This window comes from Pseudomyrmex gracilis, unplaced genomic scaffold (assembly GCF_002006095.1).
Source record: "Pseudomyrmex gracilis isolate BER0280 unplaced genomic scaffold, ASM200609v1 scaffold_87, whole genome shotgun sequence".
Taxonomy (NCBI): domain Eukaryota; kingdom Metazoa; phylum Arthropoda; class Insecta; order Hymenoptera; family Formicidae; genus Pseudomyrmex; species Pseudomyrmex gracilis.
Window position 1 is genome coordinate 626,175 of NW_018020671.1, and position 18,264 is coordinate 644,438.

Below are 18,264 nucleotides of genomic sequence, written 5' to 3' on the forward strand. Positions count from 1 at the left end.
GAGTCTACCATTCTACAGACAATTTTATGAAATTGCGTAGTTTTTTTCTTCTCACAAACTTTTCTCGTATATACAGATATTCTTTTGGTTGCTATTATTATAATTGTAAAAGAATTTAACATAAACGACTGTTAGCACAAAGTGTGGCGTGTATGGTAAGTAAGAATATACCTCCTACAATGTTATTAATACTAAAAACTTTAGCTACTAAATAAGTCGTTGATGTCAACAATATATATAGAAGCTACAGTATATAAACAAAATGTGTTGTATTATTGTGCTATTTTAAAGACAATAATACAACATATTATTCTACTTATATTAAAATTAGACATTTAATTTAATTGTTACGGATAATTTTTTAATAATAAAGTTTGCAGCTAAAATAAATAAGAGGAAAATGAAAGTTCTTATTATTTTGTTTTATATATTTTCTTTGTTATTATTTTACTTAGTTATAAAAATATTAAATTTTTAAATAAAATGTAAATTTTAAAACTTTTAAATTTGTTAATTTTTAAATTAACTTGTTTTTTATTTCCGCATTATTTCTGTATTTTTTTCTGATGATATATCATTGAAAAGTTAATAGACATTAAATTAAATTAAATATCTCATTTAAAAACATGTGCAATTAGTTAATAGTTATATAAACAAAATAATTATAAATTTTGAAATAAAAAGTATATAAGATAAATACATCAGTGATTTTCAATAAAATAAATAAAATACTTTTAATCGTGAACGTTTTTTTTAAGATGTTAGAAGAGGTTGAAAAACTAGATAATTCAATAGTTAAAAATAGAATTCCATTGGGTGTAGAATTTGATAAATTTTCCGAACTTTTTTTTTCAAAAATTAGCATTGAATTTTACTTAATACTTTTTACTTGTTTAAGAATTAAACAAGTGAAAAAAAAATTATTCAGAACTTCACGACTTGATTTTTAACAAAAAATTATGTCATAATTTATAAATGCAAAAAAACTAATTGTATGTCTCGGTACATGGTTTTTTTCTATGTATCAGACACTTTACATCCTCACCATTACTGTGGCTTACATCACTTTTGTTTTCTATCAGTAACAGAGATATATATGATTATTTTAGAAAATAAACAATGGAGAGAGAGAAAGAGAGAGAGAGAGGGAGAGAGAGGAAAAAAAGTGAAAAAAAAGAGAGAAAACTCTTTAAGAGCCAATTCCAGCAAATTAGTAATAGTTGGTGTACAAAATTTTTATTATTTCAAAAGTGAACGTTTCAATCCTATTTTTAGATCTTCTTTAGCACAAACTGTGTATCAAATTTCAACCGTCAATCAATAATTTTGCAAGATTAAAATTTTTAATAATATAAAAAAGTAAAACCAAAATATTAAAAAATGTTTAATTATTTTTTTAGACATTCAGCGATTTTCCGAATCGCGTGTTGCTAGCCGGAATCTATTATGCATATATTAAAATACATACATGTATTAAAATCTATGAAACACGAATAAGATTTTAATTTTCCGCACAATTCTTTGCAGTTCCAATTGTTTTTTCTTCTAATAGTCTGATCAAAATAAAATTTAATATCAAGTCACACTTAACGTTTAGACGTAATGCAATGTGAGTTAGACCCGACGTTGGACTGGAAAGAGTTAATACATATTTTAAAGAAAAAAAATGACTAACTGTTCAGACCCCAGGCGTGATATCAATGGGGTCTATACAGACCCCACGCGTCTGAGAGATAATATAACTTAACACAGTAACGAGTGTTTATATCACAATCTCGTGTATTGAGTGATGCATAGTGTTTGAAGTGAGTCAACAGCCTTATTGCCAATAAACGAGTTATAGTGAAAAATATTTGCGCGGTACTCAAGATAAGAGGCAAAGTAAACTTTTCAAAACAAAAAAGAGACAGAAAACAGGTTTTTTTTTTTGAAGTTGAAGTTTATAACATACAACAACGCTTGCGATCAGAAATATTTTTTTTTACGCAGTCCCATTGTATTTGTACTCCCGAATTTGGGACAAAATTTGGGACAGGTAGAAGTCCCCTAAAGTCAACCTTAACCTGGTCTTTGGGGAGTATCACAAGAGATTTGTTGCGAGTATTAATTGCGTTTAATCTTCGGCGAGATGTGACCACGGAATTCTGGAATCCGGCATTGAGCAGGATAGTCATCCATTGAGAGGCATTCCAAACGCATCTCTTTGCAGTATACGTGCTCCGCGAATCATTTACAAGTGAGCCGGCAGTCTTTTTGAGTTGTTGACCCTAAATAGATTCTTGTGCTCGAAGTAAACCCTATAGTAAGCATGAACTGTGTCACAATGTGACACACCATAAATAGAGTAGAATTAAGGTGTATCACGTGTTAATGACGTGCACATCACAGTATGTCGGCAGAAAGTGGGTGGAAATCGAGTATCGATCACAGCGTGTCGACAGAAAAAAAAGTTTATTAAAACAAAACGATAAAAACGATACTCGATTTCCGCCGCTATTGGTAACTGTTACAGCAGATCCTGTTCGATAATCAGCTGCATTTCTATCGTCAACGTAGTGACGACACAAGTCCCGTTTCTTCCTGCTATCATACTATATTTAGCATGCACGTTATATCGACAAAAATCAAGCTATAAACTTGGACACAATAGATCCGAATCTATAAAATCCTAATTAAAATCTAAAATGTGCTAAATTTTATTTTAACCAAAATAAATGATAAATCAACTCATTATTGCACTGCAATAATAACTAATCAATAAAAGTCAAATAGAAAAGAAAAAAAAACATCATTTGTTTTATATCAGTATTTGTGCACTTGTGGACGGTTCTATATAAATTTAATCGTTGTTGAGAATCTGAGCAGAGTGTGTCCAGTTCATCATTCTAGACTTACACTCGTTTGATATTTCGTTCCGAGTTTGACTTTTGTTACTTAATTCTTCGAGTTTTAAGTTTGCGTTGCGATGTAATGTTAATTTACCTAAGTTTGACGAGAAATAATTGCAACACACACATAGATGTGTATCACAGTTAAAGGATGGAATAAAAATATTATTAGAAGAAAAAAAAGTGGTTCCTTATACATTTTTTCTTGTATTTTCAAGGGAATTATTTCCCGTCAATAAACAAAAAAAATTAGTGTTACTAAGAGTAATAATACCTTACGTAATTATTTATTAGAGCTATTGTATATTATTCGTTATTGTTGTGTTGTAAAATAACAGCACCGATGTAAAACTCAGTTCACAAGATTACTTCGCGGCTCAGAGTAAGCCGCGCGGCCCCAACAACATCACGGCGTTATTGGTCCAAGGAGATCGCCACACGCGGAATGAATGGAGTTCCGCGTGTCAGCAGAACAACGGAACGACTCGTAACTAGACGGACGGCCAATAAAAAACGACGCGAGGCATGCGTATCGCGCCGCGTAGTAAAGACTAGAAAAACAAACTGAACGATACGCCTGCGAAGGGACAGCCCGCGAGAGGGTAGTGGACGTTGGTGAATCGCCGATAAAGGCGTAAATTTCGTTGGCAATGCGTGCGAACCAGTCGGCAAAGTGCACGAACTCGCAGCTGGTCTTGAGGCATGTCGCGCTGATTACTTTCACCCGCTGATCCGTTCGACGAGTGCGCGAGGTCAACGCAGTCGAGAGGAAACTTCCGCGCGCGGATTCCTCATTTGGTTTTTCGAGAACCGAGACATCTTTCGTACGCGACGACTCGCAAACGGGGCGATAAAATCCGCGAAGCCTGTGCGGGGGCTTTTCCTCGCGCGACACACGACGCCTTTAACGTGCGTCCGCATGCGTAATAATTGTCTGCTTTTCCGACGGGCCGATCGAAATACAGTGTCCCGACCGGAGAGCACTCTCGGGGTACACAGCGAAGAAAGAGAAGTTGCTGTAATGGCCGCCGTGTCATGAAATGAAGGTGCCGAGCCAGTTTTGTGGTGCCACAATGGAGGATAGCTGCAGCCCCGCGTCCCAAAATCACAACGGCCAGTTAGCCGGCGGCGCGAATGTATCCCTTGCCAACAACAAGCACCAGGGCGGCAGCGACAATGGCAGCAACGGCGACGCCAAGGACCAGCGACCACAGTACTCGATGCCTGGTATCCTGCACTTTATTCAGCACGAATGGGCCCGCTTCGAACTTGAGAGGTCCCAGTGGGAGCTGGACAGAGCAGAATTTCAGGTACGGGTCCCGAGTCGCGATGACGCCGGATTCTATGGAGCCGTGCATGAACCCCATCGTATTACAATTGTCCGTTTTGCTTATTGCCCTTTTAGCTGTCATGTGACAAGAAAAATCGTAAAAACATATAAGACCCATGCAAACATTAATTTTAGAAAAGTGCACATTTGTTGTGATAGAATATGTTTTAGCAATGAGCTTTTTGTAGTTCAAATGTGTAATTATTCGTCACACTGTTGCTCTTAATTTATTATACTGTCAAAAGCAATAAGTACTTTTCCTTGATATTGCCTTTCGTCTTGATATTCAAGCTATTTGAGTTTGTGAAAAAGTGATACTTATGTATGTATTTCCTTTTATAAGATACCAAAAATTTTGAACATTTACACAAAAGTGTAACTGTATCGTAATGATAAGTTATTGAAGTGAATTAATTTTATTTGATATTTTTTTATACAGGCTAGGATAGCTTTTCTCCAAGGTGAAAGAAAAGGACAGGAAAATTTAAAGAATGATCTTGTAAGAAGAATAAAAATGTTAGAGTATGCACTTAAGCAAGAAAGGTAAATAATAAGCTATTACAGATATTTACACAGCAATATATTACTTTAAAAGAATATAAGATGTTTTTTTTTAAATAACAATGTCTGAATATATTTCGTATAATTTTTTAAATATAAAAATTATATATTTATAGTTAAAATACTTTGCACTTGATTTTTTACATATATTTTAGCACTTAGTGCCAAATGGAAAGATCACCTTGCTCAAAGTGGGAAAATCTAGTTATTTGGTTAGCTAGTGTTAATAAGAAAAATTGCAATTACTAATTATTTAAAAAAATTTTGTTTGTATTTAGTAATGACTAAATTTAGAATGGGAAATCAGAACCTGATATAAATTTATTATTAAGTTAACATGTGTTACATATAGATAGATTTTAACATTGTGTTAGTAAACTATTATCATCTCTAATATTCTTATTCAATGTTATTTCTTAAAATTTATAACAGAGCAAGGTACCATAAGTTAAAATATGGTACTGACTTAGTAATGCAAGGAGATATCAAACCACCTCTTTACGAAGAAGGAACTACGTGCAATACTTCTGAAGGTGGAGGTAGCGGAGGTAATGAAAGTGGTGGTAATGGAGGTGGAGGAGGAGGGGATGGAGAAGCTTCATTCACATCTGTCAGTAATGTTAGTTGGAGACAAGGTCGTCAACTTTTAAGGCAGTATGTAAAACACATATATGTTTTGATGTTTTATAGTGAGAATTATTAAATTTTATACTGTGTACTCTTTTAACTTATGCAATGATACAGAAAAAAAAAACAGTAAAAGACTATAGCCAAATTTTTTCAGATATTTGCAAGAGATTGGATATACTGACACAATAATAGATGTTCGGTCAAACAGAGTACGGTCACTGCTTGGCTTGAACAATAATACAGACACAGAAGAAATAAATACTCCAGCGTTAAATGGAAATGAAGGAGTATCGCAGGATAAACGAGAATATAGTAAGGATAAGAATGAATATAATAACGAAATGCGTCGAGGAAAACAGCAACATCCTCCAAAAAAGGTAGGAATAAAACTTACACGGAACTGATTACAAATATATCAAAAACCTTAATTTCTTTTAATGTATAAATGTGTGTGTATATATATGTGTAATGTGTTTACGATGCAAAATATGTACATGTTACTTTTTTTTAGCAACAGCCATCTTCTATAGCAGAAGCAATGATATTGGATACAGAAGCAGCTGTTATAGCAAATTTTGAATTTTTGGGTCACACAGATATGGACATGGAAGAGGAAGAAGGAGATGTAGAGGATGAAATTTATGACGCAAGTGCAGATACCAAACCAAATAAAGTAATAATAAATAACCAAAAAACTACCAAACCCAATAAAGTAACTTATTATTTTATATCATTGCTATATTTTGTATATATTTTTTATTTTACCTAATTTTACCTGATTTTACCTATATTTTAAATTTTATTTAATATTCTTTTTTCTAATATATTTCTGTTTTCTAGGAATCTATTCCTCTTTTAGCAGAGGATGTCGATACAGATGCGGAGGCAGAAGAAGTATTAAATGAATTAAATCTCCTCACAGAAATTGAAGAATCTCCACCTGGTTCTATTCATCTTGAAATGAATTCCTCAGAATGGAGTAAGCAACATTCTTAATTTTATATAGTTCAGGAATTTATTGTATAAAGTTTTATACACACACCATCTATCCGTAATATGTTTTGCGTAGAATCAAATTAATCCGACCTTATCTTATCTTGCTTTGCAGATGCGTTACACAGAGGATTGCAATCAGATCCAAGACGCCCAAATAAAGAGGGGGATTCAACTCTGGAATTAGGAGAATTAGAACAATTATGTGTTAGCAATGAAGCTGAAATAACATATGATGTGAGTTGCTAGTATCGCCGTTCCATATTTTATTAATCAAGTTGATTGTGTGTTTCTCAATGTGTGACATAACGCTCTCAATATAATTGTTTTTCATTAATAGATGGTTTCTACGAAGGAAACGTTCAGAAAAACATGGAACGCGAAATACACATTACGATCGCATTTCGATGCCGTCAGAGCACTTGTCTTCCATCCCACAGATCCAGTCCTCATCACCGCGAGCGATGATCACACTCTGAAATTGTGGAATCTTCATAAGACTGTTCCAGCTAAAAAGTTTGTACATTGCACTTTGTTATGGAAATATACTTTTGTGAGTTCTTTTTGACATATAAATTTTTCTCTCTTACTTTATTTCTTGCAGGTCAGCTTCATTAGACGTAGAACCACTTTACACATTCAGATCGCATACTGGACCTGTATTGTGTTTAGCAATGTGCAGTTTAGGCAATCGATGTTACAGCGGTGGTCTGGACGGCAATATTCATTGCTGGACCCTTCCATCAGCTAATATCGATCCCTATGACTCGTACGAACCAAGTGTCCTTAGTCACACATTAAGAGGGCACACAAACGCTGTTTGGGGATTGAGTATGTATCATCTGCGTCCCACTATGCTGTCGTTCAGCGCGGACGGAACTGTAAAGTTATGGGCTCCGCAGGCCACGCAACCTCTTCTCAATACGTATGTCTCGGAACAAGGTACGTATAACGCTAATATTCTAAATTTAAAATGACTATCAGACAATGGTCAGCAAAAGTAGCAACGAGTTATATGTTATAAAATAACAAAAGAGTCTCAAATTCGCAGTTCTTTGTCTAGCAAATATTGATTGAATGTAAGTTTTTCTTCTGTGTTGTACGTGTTAGACAATAACACATCGTGATGATTACTTTTCTCTTCTTTTATAGACGGCATACCGACTTCAGTTGACTTTATCAGGGACGAACCGCATAAGTTGGTCGTGGCTTACGAAGGAGCTTGCGTGGTATTTGACACTGAAACCGGTGCGATCGTGGCGCGGCTCGAAGCGAACGAGACAAAGGGCGTAAATCGCGTCGTAGCACACCCGACATTACCGCTGGTTGTAGCCGCACACGAGGATCGACATATTCGATTTTACGACCACCGGTCGGCCACTCTTGCTCACGCGATGGTGGCGCACTTGGATGCAGTTACTAGTCTCGCAGTAGATCCTCATGGTTTATACTTACTTTCAGGAAGTAAGTACAAAAGCGAACAAAGTGTTTCAATATTTGCTACATAATTTAAAATCAAATATTGATACTTTGAGATAGATTCTTAACTCGACTGTACTGTCCGCACGCAGGTCACGATTGCAGTATAAGATTATGGAACATGGACAACAAGACCTGCGTTCAGGAGATAACAGCGCATCGGAAGAAATTCGACGAAAGTATTTTAGACGTAGCGTTTCACCCGTCACGACCGTTTATAGCGAGCGCCGGCGCCGACGCTCTCGCCAAAGTGTTTGTGTGAAATGTATAAATCCAAGATATATACTCGCTACATCAAAATGATTTCTACTACTACATCAAATCGAGCAGTTTTATACTCGTATTCTTTTTTAGATAGTCTTTATAACTTTATGTGATTCACCCGTGAACACACTTCCAATTTCCGTTATGAACTCTGACCGTTCTGACCATCTTGTGAAAAGAAATAATGATTTATATAAAGAAATCAAATCTCTCTTCTCGACCATGTAGAGAGGGAGTGAGAGAAAATTATTCATTAAAACAAAAAATGAAAATTTAACTCTTGTCTGTGACACATGTCTATGAAGAAAGATAATTTTAAATGTAAAGGCTACTTAAAACAAACTGATGTTGCTCATTAAGTAGCCGAGACACTATTTGGAATAGCGGGAAGGGGTCTATCACATGTAGAATATTAGCAGATGTAATCCTGATAAAATTAGAGAGGAACCAACCCCTTACCCACAGAATCCAGAAAGTACACTGCCGCGGTAGCGTAATATTTATCCTTACGTTAACTATTTATTACCAATATTGCCGTTACACTGTTGCACAGCTACTGAGGATTACTACAAACGTAATAATCGATGAGATATACAGTTGCCCTAATAAAAAAAAAAAAAAAAATGCATTAATTAGTCTCCCATTACATAATTTTTCCTTGCTGCCTTGTATATTTATTGAGGCTGGCACATAGTAATGATAATAATAATAATAATAATAATAATAATAATAATTATATATATATTGTAATCATAAGCTAATTATAATATAATAGACATAATATTAATAACAACAATAAATTATAATTGTGTGTTTCTCTGTAATATATTGTATTTAAAAATAGATAACTGTGTAACGCGTATATATATAATTCCTCTAATGAACTTTTTTTATTAAAATCTCATTCTATTATTTTCTTACTTTACAAATGCCCAAGTGTCCGAGACGAAAAGACTCTAGCTAGGTTTTATGTTTCACCTTTTAAATACACAAACGTCAACATTTCCATTCATTGTGTAATCAACAAATTATCATCACCGTGATAATTTTTATCACGGTGATAAGTGTCTTAATTTTTCACGTAATTTCACTCTCAAGTCTGTTTTCATTATTTCACGTTTTCTCACGTAAAAATGACTTTTATGAATGATTCCACTTCAAAAGAATTGATGGCGCGGTGACAAAAATCCATCTTTTCGCGCTCTTTCGGAAAATTTTAAAAGAAACTTTGTCTCTGTCCCTACGATCCTATATAAATTTCGTTCAATATAACAATAGCCGACCCGTGTGGTCATATACTGCCAGTTTTTCTTGCGAGTCGGCAATCGATGCGATAGATCGCAACTTCGTTATCGCATTGCGTGCGAGACACATTTGATCTTTTTTATTTCATTCGGATACGGAGTTGTCATTTGGTTGGGCTCGCATTTGGACAAGATCGGCCATAGCGTTGACGCGAGGCATCACTGACCTCGTGACATTCCGCGTGACCAATCCGACGAGGATCAGAAATGAAGAAAAGTTTCAATTTTCCGAGCGAATGACAAGATTTCACTACGCGCTCTGGCACGCTCGCGCACGCCGCTTCGGATAAAGAAAGCGCTCCCTTATCACGCAAAATCGCTTGTTGGTGCTGATTGTTAAGCGCGTCGTGTGTAAGTGTGCGTAAGTGTTAAATTCTTAAGTCATCTCAGATGCATGCGTACATGAGAAGTCTAAGAGGGCGCGAGAAGAAATTAGTTAAACAATGTGAATTTTTCGCCAGCCGCGTTCGCTCGCTTCATCGAAGGCTGACAGTACGTTTTTTAACCGAGTCCTGGTGAAAAATCTCCCGGACAGGTTATGTGAAATTTTATGCAAGTGGAATGTGGATTGATCTGAGTCACGGTCCGAGACGCGAACGTGCCGACCTTTTTTTGTGTGATGTGTGTCCCGTTCTGTTTTATGAGCATCTTCGCTACTTGAAGGCCTAAAACGATGGAACGGAATGGTGCCAGGGAGATGGAGGAGCGTAGATGTATCCGAGATACTGGTAGGGCACTAAAAAAATACGGGAGCACGGCTAAGCACATGACACGGACTGAGAGCTTGGCGAAGCACACGGTTTGTCCTACGGACACTCTCCAAGGGATTGCTCTGAAATACGGAGTCACGGTAAAAACTTTCGCGTAAACTATTACTTTTGTCTTGTTTTATTTCAATATTTGTGCAATTTCTGTTTGTGTATACTTTGATGTGCAAAAATGCTGTTGTTTTAATCACATCGTCTTCTTTAAAACGATCACATTATGACACGCACGTCGATTTGATGTATTTTTCTTGCTTTTTATAGACAGAACAAATAAGAAGAATTAATAGATTATGGGCATCAGATAGTTTATTTTTACGAGAACACTTGCTTATTCCCGTTGGCGCGGACAGTCCTGCTTCTACATGTAACGATGAATCGGCAGCTAGTGACGAACATGATATATCTCCAAATGTAAGTAGAATCTATGAGAAGTTATTGAAAGAAACATTCAGTAACCCACCATACTCGTTCGCAGATATCTAGTCCATCTTCGATATCCTTGTCTATTGACGACGAAAGTTCAGTTAATGATTTCTTAGCTAAAATGGATACCTCAATAGCTAATGTAAAGCGAGAAGTCAAACGTGCTCAAGGGAACAGTGAGTAAGTTATTTTCTGTTTTCTATATAAAAATACTTTTATAAACTTTATGTGATCTTAAAATATTCATAAAGATGAATTTCTGGTTTGAGCCACGTGTCATTTTTATATCTACGTTTTATGAACATTTCAATTTACTTTAATCAGTGTTTCAAGAACAACCTGATACTGTTCACAAACCAGCATTTGATGTATAAATTTTCGGTTCAAATCCGAAAATCATCTTCGAATATTAATATAATACACCGCGAGGGCATCAAATATCAGTTTATGTAAATTTATTATGTAAAATTATACTGAGATATATAAAGAGATAATATACAAAATTATAGACATTTTTGCAATCTTTCATATAAAGTAACCCTTTATCTTATAAATTTTGATACAGTATGCTGAAAGAAACATTAAATAACATCACAATTATCTATCTTACTAAAAATAAAATTATCCTATTATAGATTCTGTACTGATGATAGCAATGTGCAACGACGACGTGGATCTGCTAAATTACGAAATTCATTTTCTACCATGTCAAATATCTATTCGTCGTCTTCTGACTCTGTCAGACCTGCGTCCTCTAGTGATATGCATAACTTTCCGACTGCTGTAGTTATGACGCAAGGAAGAAAAGTGAAAACTTCCTTACAAAGACTTGAGCAGCAGCAAGACGAAATGTTCCAGTTGTAGCGTTCAAGTTTTATTGGGCTGTAAAACTCTATCAACTTTGTTATTAAAAAAAAAAAAAAAAACTTTCGTTGAACTGGATATTACTGATGCAAATAGGTTGTTTCTCGCGTCCGGTGTTAGTTGATCCACGTGTGAATTTCATTAAAATCGCATCTATGTTACCTTATCGCCGTCGAAGTATCGATCGTATCATTATAATTGGTCTAACATTTCATTATTACATAAGTGCACCATCGTTGTAACTTAACGATCTTCTCTCAGAATAATATTTTAAAGAATGGATCAACTAACTTTTATACTGCTCGAACATAGTGCTGAGCTGTTTTACATAATGTTGCTTAGTGGACCATATGTGCCTTGGATACAAGTCTCTGCATTATGTAAGAGTTCTCTCTATGCTCTGGTTTTTTCTGCCTTGTTAACCACTTCTCGTAAAAATTAATTGGTTTTTTAAGTTCTTTGTTTTTGTTTTTTGTTGTTGCTGAACCAATTAAAAGCAACTTCTAGACAAAGTAATTATTGTAAAGTGGAAAATAGATAGTTTAAAATTATATGTGATGCATTGTAATGCAAATGCAATATAAAACTATTCTTATGTGCAAGTTTTGAAGACACATGTTACGTTATAACCGGTGTTATAACAATGATATATAATTTTATTTTATTTTTTTTAATTTTCTTATAAAAGTTTGATATCTTTTGCACAGTGATTACAGTTGATTACATTTACATAAAACATGATACCGTTTTTATTATAAATGCACGTATGAATGTTATTGTTTACTAAAGAAAAAAGTGAAAATAACATATAAATAAATAATAGAGAAAATTCAGCAGCTCACATTATTAAAATATTAAGTATCATAAATCAGTTCGCTTACTATTGTTATGCAGATTATAAATTTTTTACACAAGCAGTGGCGAAAATTTATTGAAACATACTTTCAACATTTATTTTAAGTAATTTATATAAATTTCCACAAGTTAGTAAAAAATTACATTATCAGACAAAATTATAATAAAGAAAGTATCATAGAATAAAAAAAAAATAAAAAGAACAAGAGAAAAATGGATTAAACTGTTAAAACTTATATGTGTTACATAATGTTGCAAAGTGATGTAACTATAAAAAATAACAAATTATATATAATGTTGCAAAATGATGTAACTATAAAAAAGCAAATTATATGTAATTTGTAAAAATAAGTAAAAATAGCAAATTATATATAATTAATGTAACTACAAAATAGCAAATTATACATAATTTGTGATATATAAGCACTTCTACATAGATAAAAAAATGTATATACCTTGTGATATATCAATGTATATCAAATATATTTCCAGGCTTTGTACATAATCTGGTAAAACATTTATGTCTTACACACTGTACATACCATTAATAACAGCACTAGTTAACAATGTTATCTATATATAATTAATACATCATTACTGTGAGGTCAAATATAAGAATGTTACATGACAAAAATATAAAGATGTTATAACAGAAAATAATACTCTTTGATGCGTCCTCATGTTATTGTATTATAGTTACTAAGAAGTACTAAGAAAGAATGTTTGATTTTTTTTTCTTAAAGATATAAATGTAAAAGAAACTATATAAAGTATATGCAAAATTCATTGGTTATTGACCAGTAACTATTGTTCTGTATGTAATATAAAGTGAGAGTTAAAGTGAAAGCAAAATTTTATTTAATTTGATTTAAAGTAATGAAAAGTATATAAGGATGTACACACATATCTGAACATATTCTTAGTATAAATATACATATGTTATAAATTATTTACACAATATATTATTTATTCTTTACATAGTATATCTATCTTAGAATTAACTATTCGTATAGGAGGTCGCAGATATCTGTTACAATGACATTTCAATTCGTTTATAAAATTAAAAGACCCTAAGCGACTGTTGCAATGCGGACAATGTAGTTTTCCCTTTATCCAAGATTCCTTTAAAAATAATTTATATTGGTTGTGTTTTACATTACGTGTATAAAAGATTTCTTTGTAAGTTTTGATTAAAAAAAAAAAAAAAACAAGATACATACTTGATTTATACTATTCATAATCCAATCTGGTGCATTTTCCGGAGTTACATACGAACAGCAATCAGACTCAACCTCGCATCCCGTATCCGATGGAGATTGTTTTACTTCGTTATGTGCATTAAACAAAATACTAGTACCCTTAAAAAGGGATTTGCAGCAATGTCTACATCTCACTTCCATGACACGAGAGATTGCTATAGTTATTGTATCATTAAATATATTGTAAAATAAAAGCTTGCAAATTGTTATACAAATTTTTTTATTCACAATCTTGCCCTACAATATGTATATATATTGCATATATACGTTTTTTTTTTTTGAAGTTTTATATAAATACCTATTTTTTTTTTTTCTACACTATGCACTCATAAAAACACTATTTGTATCTTATCTTGTCCGCGTTTTTTTAATGACTCTCGGGCTTCCGTGACGTCTGTATATCAGATATTTCTACTTTGACTGATTTGATTTTTTAGTGGCTCGAGAGTTGGAAATATCGGTCCATACGCTAGTATTTTAGTTTATGCGAACATAACCTTTCACATGCATTGATATGCGTGCCAAGCACGACTGGACCTCAGTTCCGGTGGGCGTAAATGTCGATCGTGCTTCAGCTGTATTCCGTACACAGTATCTTCTAGCAACAGTAAAGGATTCAGGAAAATTTATATCTCGCTCAGTATCCTTTTGTTGCTGAGACTTATATTAAAATACTTGCTCTTGTTTATCTTAGTCTGACTTATTTACTTATTGTTAAGCTTTAAATGTATGTGGAATAGTATCGATTATTATTAGGGTAATAAAACCACAGCAACAGCTAAAGGTTTTTTATTGTTACAACGATAAGAAGCTACGCAAAAAATAAAAAATTATATTATTTTTGAACAAAATTCTGCGGAATGCAAATAATAAAACACTACATAACTAATTACTATACACAATATATCTTTTTCATTGCGTAAATTATTAAACCGATATATATGAAAGGACACAGATATATCATACAATGTTTATATGTATTCTGGACAATATGCACATTTTAATCTTCGCCTGCTGGTATTGCGTCCTCCAGTCTCTTAACAAATTTGACACGTAACTCTGTCACATTGTCATTTTTAAGTTGATCCTGCACAAACCAACATGCAATTTCCATTTGTACCATTTCACAGGCACCTCTAAGTACACCAGTCAGTATGTTACAATACTTCAAGTTTGAACAGTTATCAGGCAATTCTACAAATTCTGTTAATGGATTTGTTTCGAAACATAGAGAAAATTCATCCCCAGCCGGACTCCAATTTGTTATTGATGGTGTTATGCCAAGAAATATCTTGAAGCCACTTTGTATCTTTTCTGCTGTATCTTTAAAATCGTAACATCGACCAGAACCGGTTCGCGCCAGGAAGTCTTCTATCAATCGAATTCCCATGTTGTATCCCATTCTCTCTAATTGCTTGTTAACATCTTCTACATTTTCATACTCCTTGAGCAACTGGGCTACAAGTGCACCGTATGTTAGGGTAAATAGTTCAGAGTTCTGTGAAAAACAAAAACCTAACGTTATTTTGTACTGCTACACATTAATGTTATGTTCTTTTTCAAAGAATTTTTTCCTTAAATAGCTTTTTAGAGTAAAAAAAAAAAACAGATGATCATAACCTTGCGATTATTTTGTTTTCTGTTCTTTAAATGTACTATTTACGTATTTGCAGAATCGGATATGACATCTGTTAATATTGAAACAATATTGTATTGTATTGTACTCATTCATAAAAAATAATGCGACACTTGCCACTTTTTTCGTATCAAGTTTCGTTCCTGTTCGTGACATGATGACAGTTGACGAATCTGGCACTTATGACATCGACTTGATAATTAGTAATTGTTTATTTTGAATATTTCAGTCTCATTTATTTGTATTTACAGAATATAAGATTCAGCACAACAATCGAAAAAGTAACTAAAGAGTTTAATTTTTTTAACTTCACAATGTCGATCCCATACGTGTATGTTTGTGTATCTCTTAAAATAAATGTCAAAAAGCCATATGTGTCGTATCACGACACATACAGATATGATTGGTTATTGAATAGAAATCTCAAGAAATTGACCAATCATGTTGGTCTGATTTGACCAACGTGATTGGTCAATTCTGTGAGACCTGCTATCTGCGACTCGCGTCTTATGTAGATATAGGCCTTAATACTAACCTCAAACTCCCTTATCAGACGACGAATTTTAAGATTCAACTTTATATTAGAAAATCAATCTCAAGGGAAGAACAAATCTCAAATTTAGTACATTTTATCCTAATTGACCAATTTAATTTCAATGCTATTTAATTTCCTACTATTATCTATTAACACGTAATAATACTGTTAATTTAATCTAATTTTTGGAACAAGAGCCTGCAATGTTTCTTTGCTTCGATGAAAAATTAGAACATGCTGTATATAGTTTAATTCACTGATAAATGTTCGATGGTTTCTAGTTGTTCCAGTTCAATCTTTTTTAGCGAGTCATATTGCACTCTCAGTCTTTCCAGCTCCATAGATTTTTCCAAAATCAACGCCTGTAAGAAAACACACGAGAATGCACTACTAATATATGTCACAATCAGTTTTCTCGCAAAAGTAATTTAAAAAACCTGCATTTGTTGTTTTTGCGCCTCTCTCTGTTTCGAAACGGAACGTAATAAATTTCGTGCACCGATTGTCTTCATCTTTTCTTTTTCTACTTCCGTTGCCATATTATCCAATATTTTAATAAATTCATCGGAATTTTTCTCAAATTCAGTAATCTCTGCAAAATAAATGTCATTTAATTACCGACGTACGTACACACGCGCGAGCGCACGCACATATGCGTGTGCGAGCAGAAATAACTCAAACAAGATGTCTTCGATATTAGAAATTATTTATTATAAAGTAAGAATATTTAAGTTAAAACTTAAGTCAGTAAAAATTTAAGAATTTAATAATCGGTAAGTACTCAGTAAAAAAAAAAAACGTAATTGCTATATGTTGCATCTTTGAATTTTTATTCTTTACACAATTTTAAATACTTGATTTGATTTGGTACGTGTCACTCAATTTTTTAATATATTATAACGCAATCATAAAGTTTGTAATAAGCGCTACTCGGGAATGCATGTGCTGTTTTTTGCGAGGTTCAAGTGAACAAACAACGGTGACGTACGTAAGTGAGCAGCAACGCGCAACAAGCGAGTGCTATGGAGTAGTGTCATGTAAATAAAATTCAAGTAAATGTTAGGTTGCTCGCTGGCGTCACTTACTCGACACAAAATTTTGACATTCCTCTTTCAGTTTGTTTGTTTGATTAGCCGCTTCCGGTTCTAAAACGCGTATTTTGCTCAAATCATCGATGTAAATGCCATACTTTGCCAATGAGTCGGCCATTTTCTCGCGTCCTCTTAAATCTCGGGTAGAAAAGAAACTCGAGAGTCACTTCATTCAAAATAAACGTCAGTTCAACGATTCTGTTCGAACTCGATTTTGATTGGCTCGATCGGTCAGTGATACCAGAGAGAAGCCTGAGAGCAGCCAGGTCCATAAGAGAATATGTCTGTTCGTTTTACTTGAACTGGCCGCTCTAGGTCAGAGTTTATCTTCTTTACTCTACGTTGGAAAAAGAAGGATGAACTCTGACCTAAAGCGGCCAGTTCAGGTAAAACGAACAGACATAATGTCTGTTCGTTTTACCCGAACTGGCCGCTCCAGGTCGCTCCAGGTCAGAGCCCATCCTCTTTACTCTACGTTGGAAAAAGAAGGATAAACTCTGACCCAGAGCGACCAGTTCAGGCAAAACGAACAGACCTATAATGTGTAATCACTTTTCCGCCCCGTAAACTAGCGCATGTCCACGGGTGGTACACATTGGAACTACGCAACCAGTCCACGAGCGACATGTCGGTGCGCTATGTCCACAGCGTGCGGTTCTATTCTGTGCTATGTGCACGAGTTTAAATGGTCACTTTCTTTAAGTGTGTGAGTATATTCGAGAGCGTAAATTTGATTTTTTTTTGAAATTTAAAATGACCGATCTCGCGATGAGAAGATGAGAAAGGAAAACAGAAAAGGATAAGAAAAATCATTGCAACTTTTCGTACAACATAAATGTGATATACAAAAAAAGATGTGATAGTCAAGAAAAGAATATTATTTTAGCTAGCAACATCAGAAATTCGTTGAGTGTAGTAAACATAATCTTCTTTACATCATCATTTGCTGCTCTGTGCTTTATAAATTTTATTTTATTTTCTTAAAAATACTACATATATACAGGGTGTCCCAGAATTGGTTTAACATCTCTCGTAGGCAGGTAGAAGGAATAAAACTGAGGTTAAAAGTCCTATACCATTTTGCTAGATTCGCAATAGTTACTGAGATTTTAATTAACAAAGATCCGCTAATAAGCGTGCATCGGGCTGTCCAGGGGATTCAAACTCGCCTCTTGTGAGAAGGGGAACGCTGTTTTCAGCGCCGCCTGGGCTAGGTCCCCGGAAGTAGTGAACTAAAGAACGAGTGGTGGGAGGTACCGCCATATTTAAACCGTCGCACGTGCGTGCCAGTATAGGTATACTTATACAGCAAATTCGATAGTCTGTACTAGTACGCATTGAGTGCGACTTTTTTAATGAAACTTTTTTTGGAAGTTTCATTGAAA

The 18,264-nt window shown here is 34.1% G+C and overlaps 4 protein-coding genes across 8 annotated transcripts; 2 read left to right on the forward strand and 2 right to left on the reverse strand.

The window, feature by feature from the left end:
• Positions 1 to 22: 22 nt before the first annotated feature.
• On the forward strand, positions 23 to 8,791 carry LOC109855343 (striatin-3). 3 transcript variants are annotated; one of them, XM_020429509.1, is made up of 12 exons: positions 23 to 155; positions 3,227 to 4,198; positions 4,658 to 4,761; positions 5,212 to 5,433; positions 5,564 to 5,786; positions 5,921 to 6,121; positions 6,250 to 6,388; positions 6,518 to 6,639; positions 6,743 to 6,918; positions 7,007 to 7,344; positions 7,555 to 7,866; positions 7,974 to 8,791. In XM_020429509.1, the coding sequence occupies exons 2-12, from the start codon at positions 3,929 to 3,931 to the stop codon at positions 8,141 to 8,143; spliced, it is 2,277 nt and encodes a 758-aa protein (XP_020285098.1). In that variant the 5' UTR covers positions 23 to 155; positions 3,227 to 3,928; the 3' UTR covers positions 8,144 to 8,791. The 3 variants fall into 3 exon arrangements, with proteins under 3 accessions (XP_020285098.1, XP_020285099.1, XP_020285100.1); XM_020429510.1 differs by lacking the exon at positions 23 to 155 and having other exon boundaries at positions 3,241 to 4,198; positions 5,927 to 6,121; XM_020429511.1 differs by lacking the exon at positions 23 to 155 and having other exon boundaries at positions 3,244 to 4,198; positions 5,921 to 6,082.
• A 746-nt stretch (positions 8,792 to 9,537) lies between these two features.
• On the forward strand, positions 9,538 to 12,471 carry LOC109855329 (lysM and putative peptidoglycan-binding domain-containing protein 2). 3 transcript variants are annotated; one of them, XM_020429474.1, is made up of 5 exons: positions 9,540 to 9,810; positions 9,911 to 10,299; positions 10,478 to 10,627; positions 10,692 to 10,819; positions 11,275 to 12,471. In XM_020429474.1, the coding sequence occupies exons 2-5, from the start codon at positions 10,123 to 10,125 to the stop codon at positions 11,501 to 11,503; spliced, it is 684 nt and encodes a 227-aa protein (XP_020285063.1). In that variant the 5' UTR covers positions 9,540 to 9,810; positions 9,911 to 10,122; the 3' UTR covers positions 11,504 to 12,471. The 3 variants fall into 3 exon arrangements, with proteins under 3 accessions (XP_020285064.1, XP_020285063.1, XP_020285062.1); XM_020429475.1 differs by having other exon boundaries at positions 9,538 to 10,299; positions 10,692 to 10,815; positions 11,275 to 11,510; XM_020429473.1 differs by having other exon boundaries at positions 9,540 to 10,299.
• Positions 12,472 to 14,396: 1,925 nt separating this feature from the next.
• Positions 14,397 to 15,594, reverse strand: LOC109855350 (trafficking protein particle complex subunit 3). The gene is made up of 2 exons (XM_020429522.1): positions 15,371 to 15,594; positions 14,397 to 15,115 (listed from the first exon to the last, which is right to left on the reverse strand). The coding sequence occupies exons 1-2, from the start codon at positions 15,407 to 15,409 to the stop codon at positions 14,618 to 14,620; spliced, it is 537 nt and encodes a 178-aa protein (XP_020285111.1). The 5' UTR covers positions 15,410 to 15,594; the 3' UTR covers positions 14,397 to 14,617.
• Positions 15,595 to 15,775: 181 nt separating this feature from the next.
• On the reverse strand, positions 15,776 to 17,053 carry LOC109855351 (intraflagellar transport protein 20 homolog). Its single transcript, XM_020429523.1, has 3 exons — positions 16,874 to 17,053; positions 16,226 to 16,380; positions 15,776 to 16,150 (listed from the first exon to the last, which is right to left on the reverse strand). Exons 1-3 carry the CDS (start codon positions 16,995 to 16,997, stop codon positions 16,037 to 16,039), a joined length of 393 nt encoding a protein of 130 aa, XP_020285112.1. The 5' UTR covers positions 16,998 to 17,053; the 3' UTR covers positions 15,776 to 16,036.
• Positions 17,054 to 18,264: the final 1,211 nt, after the last annotated feature.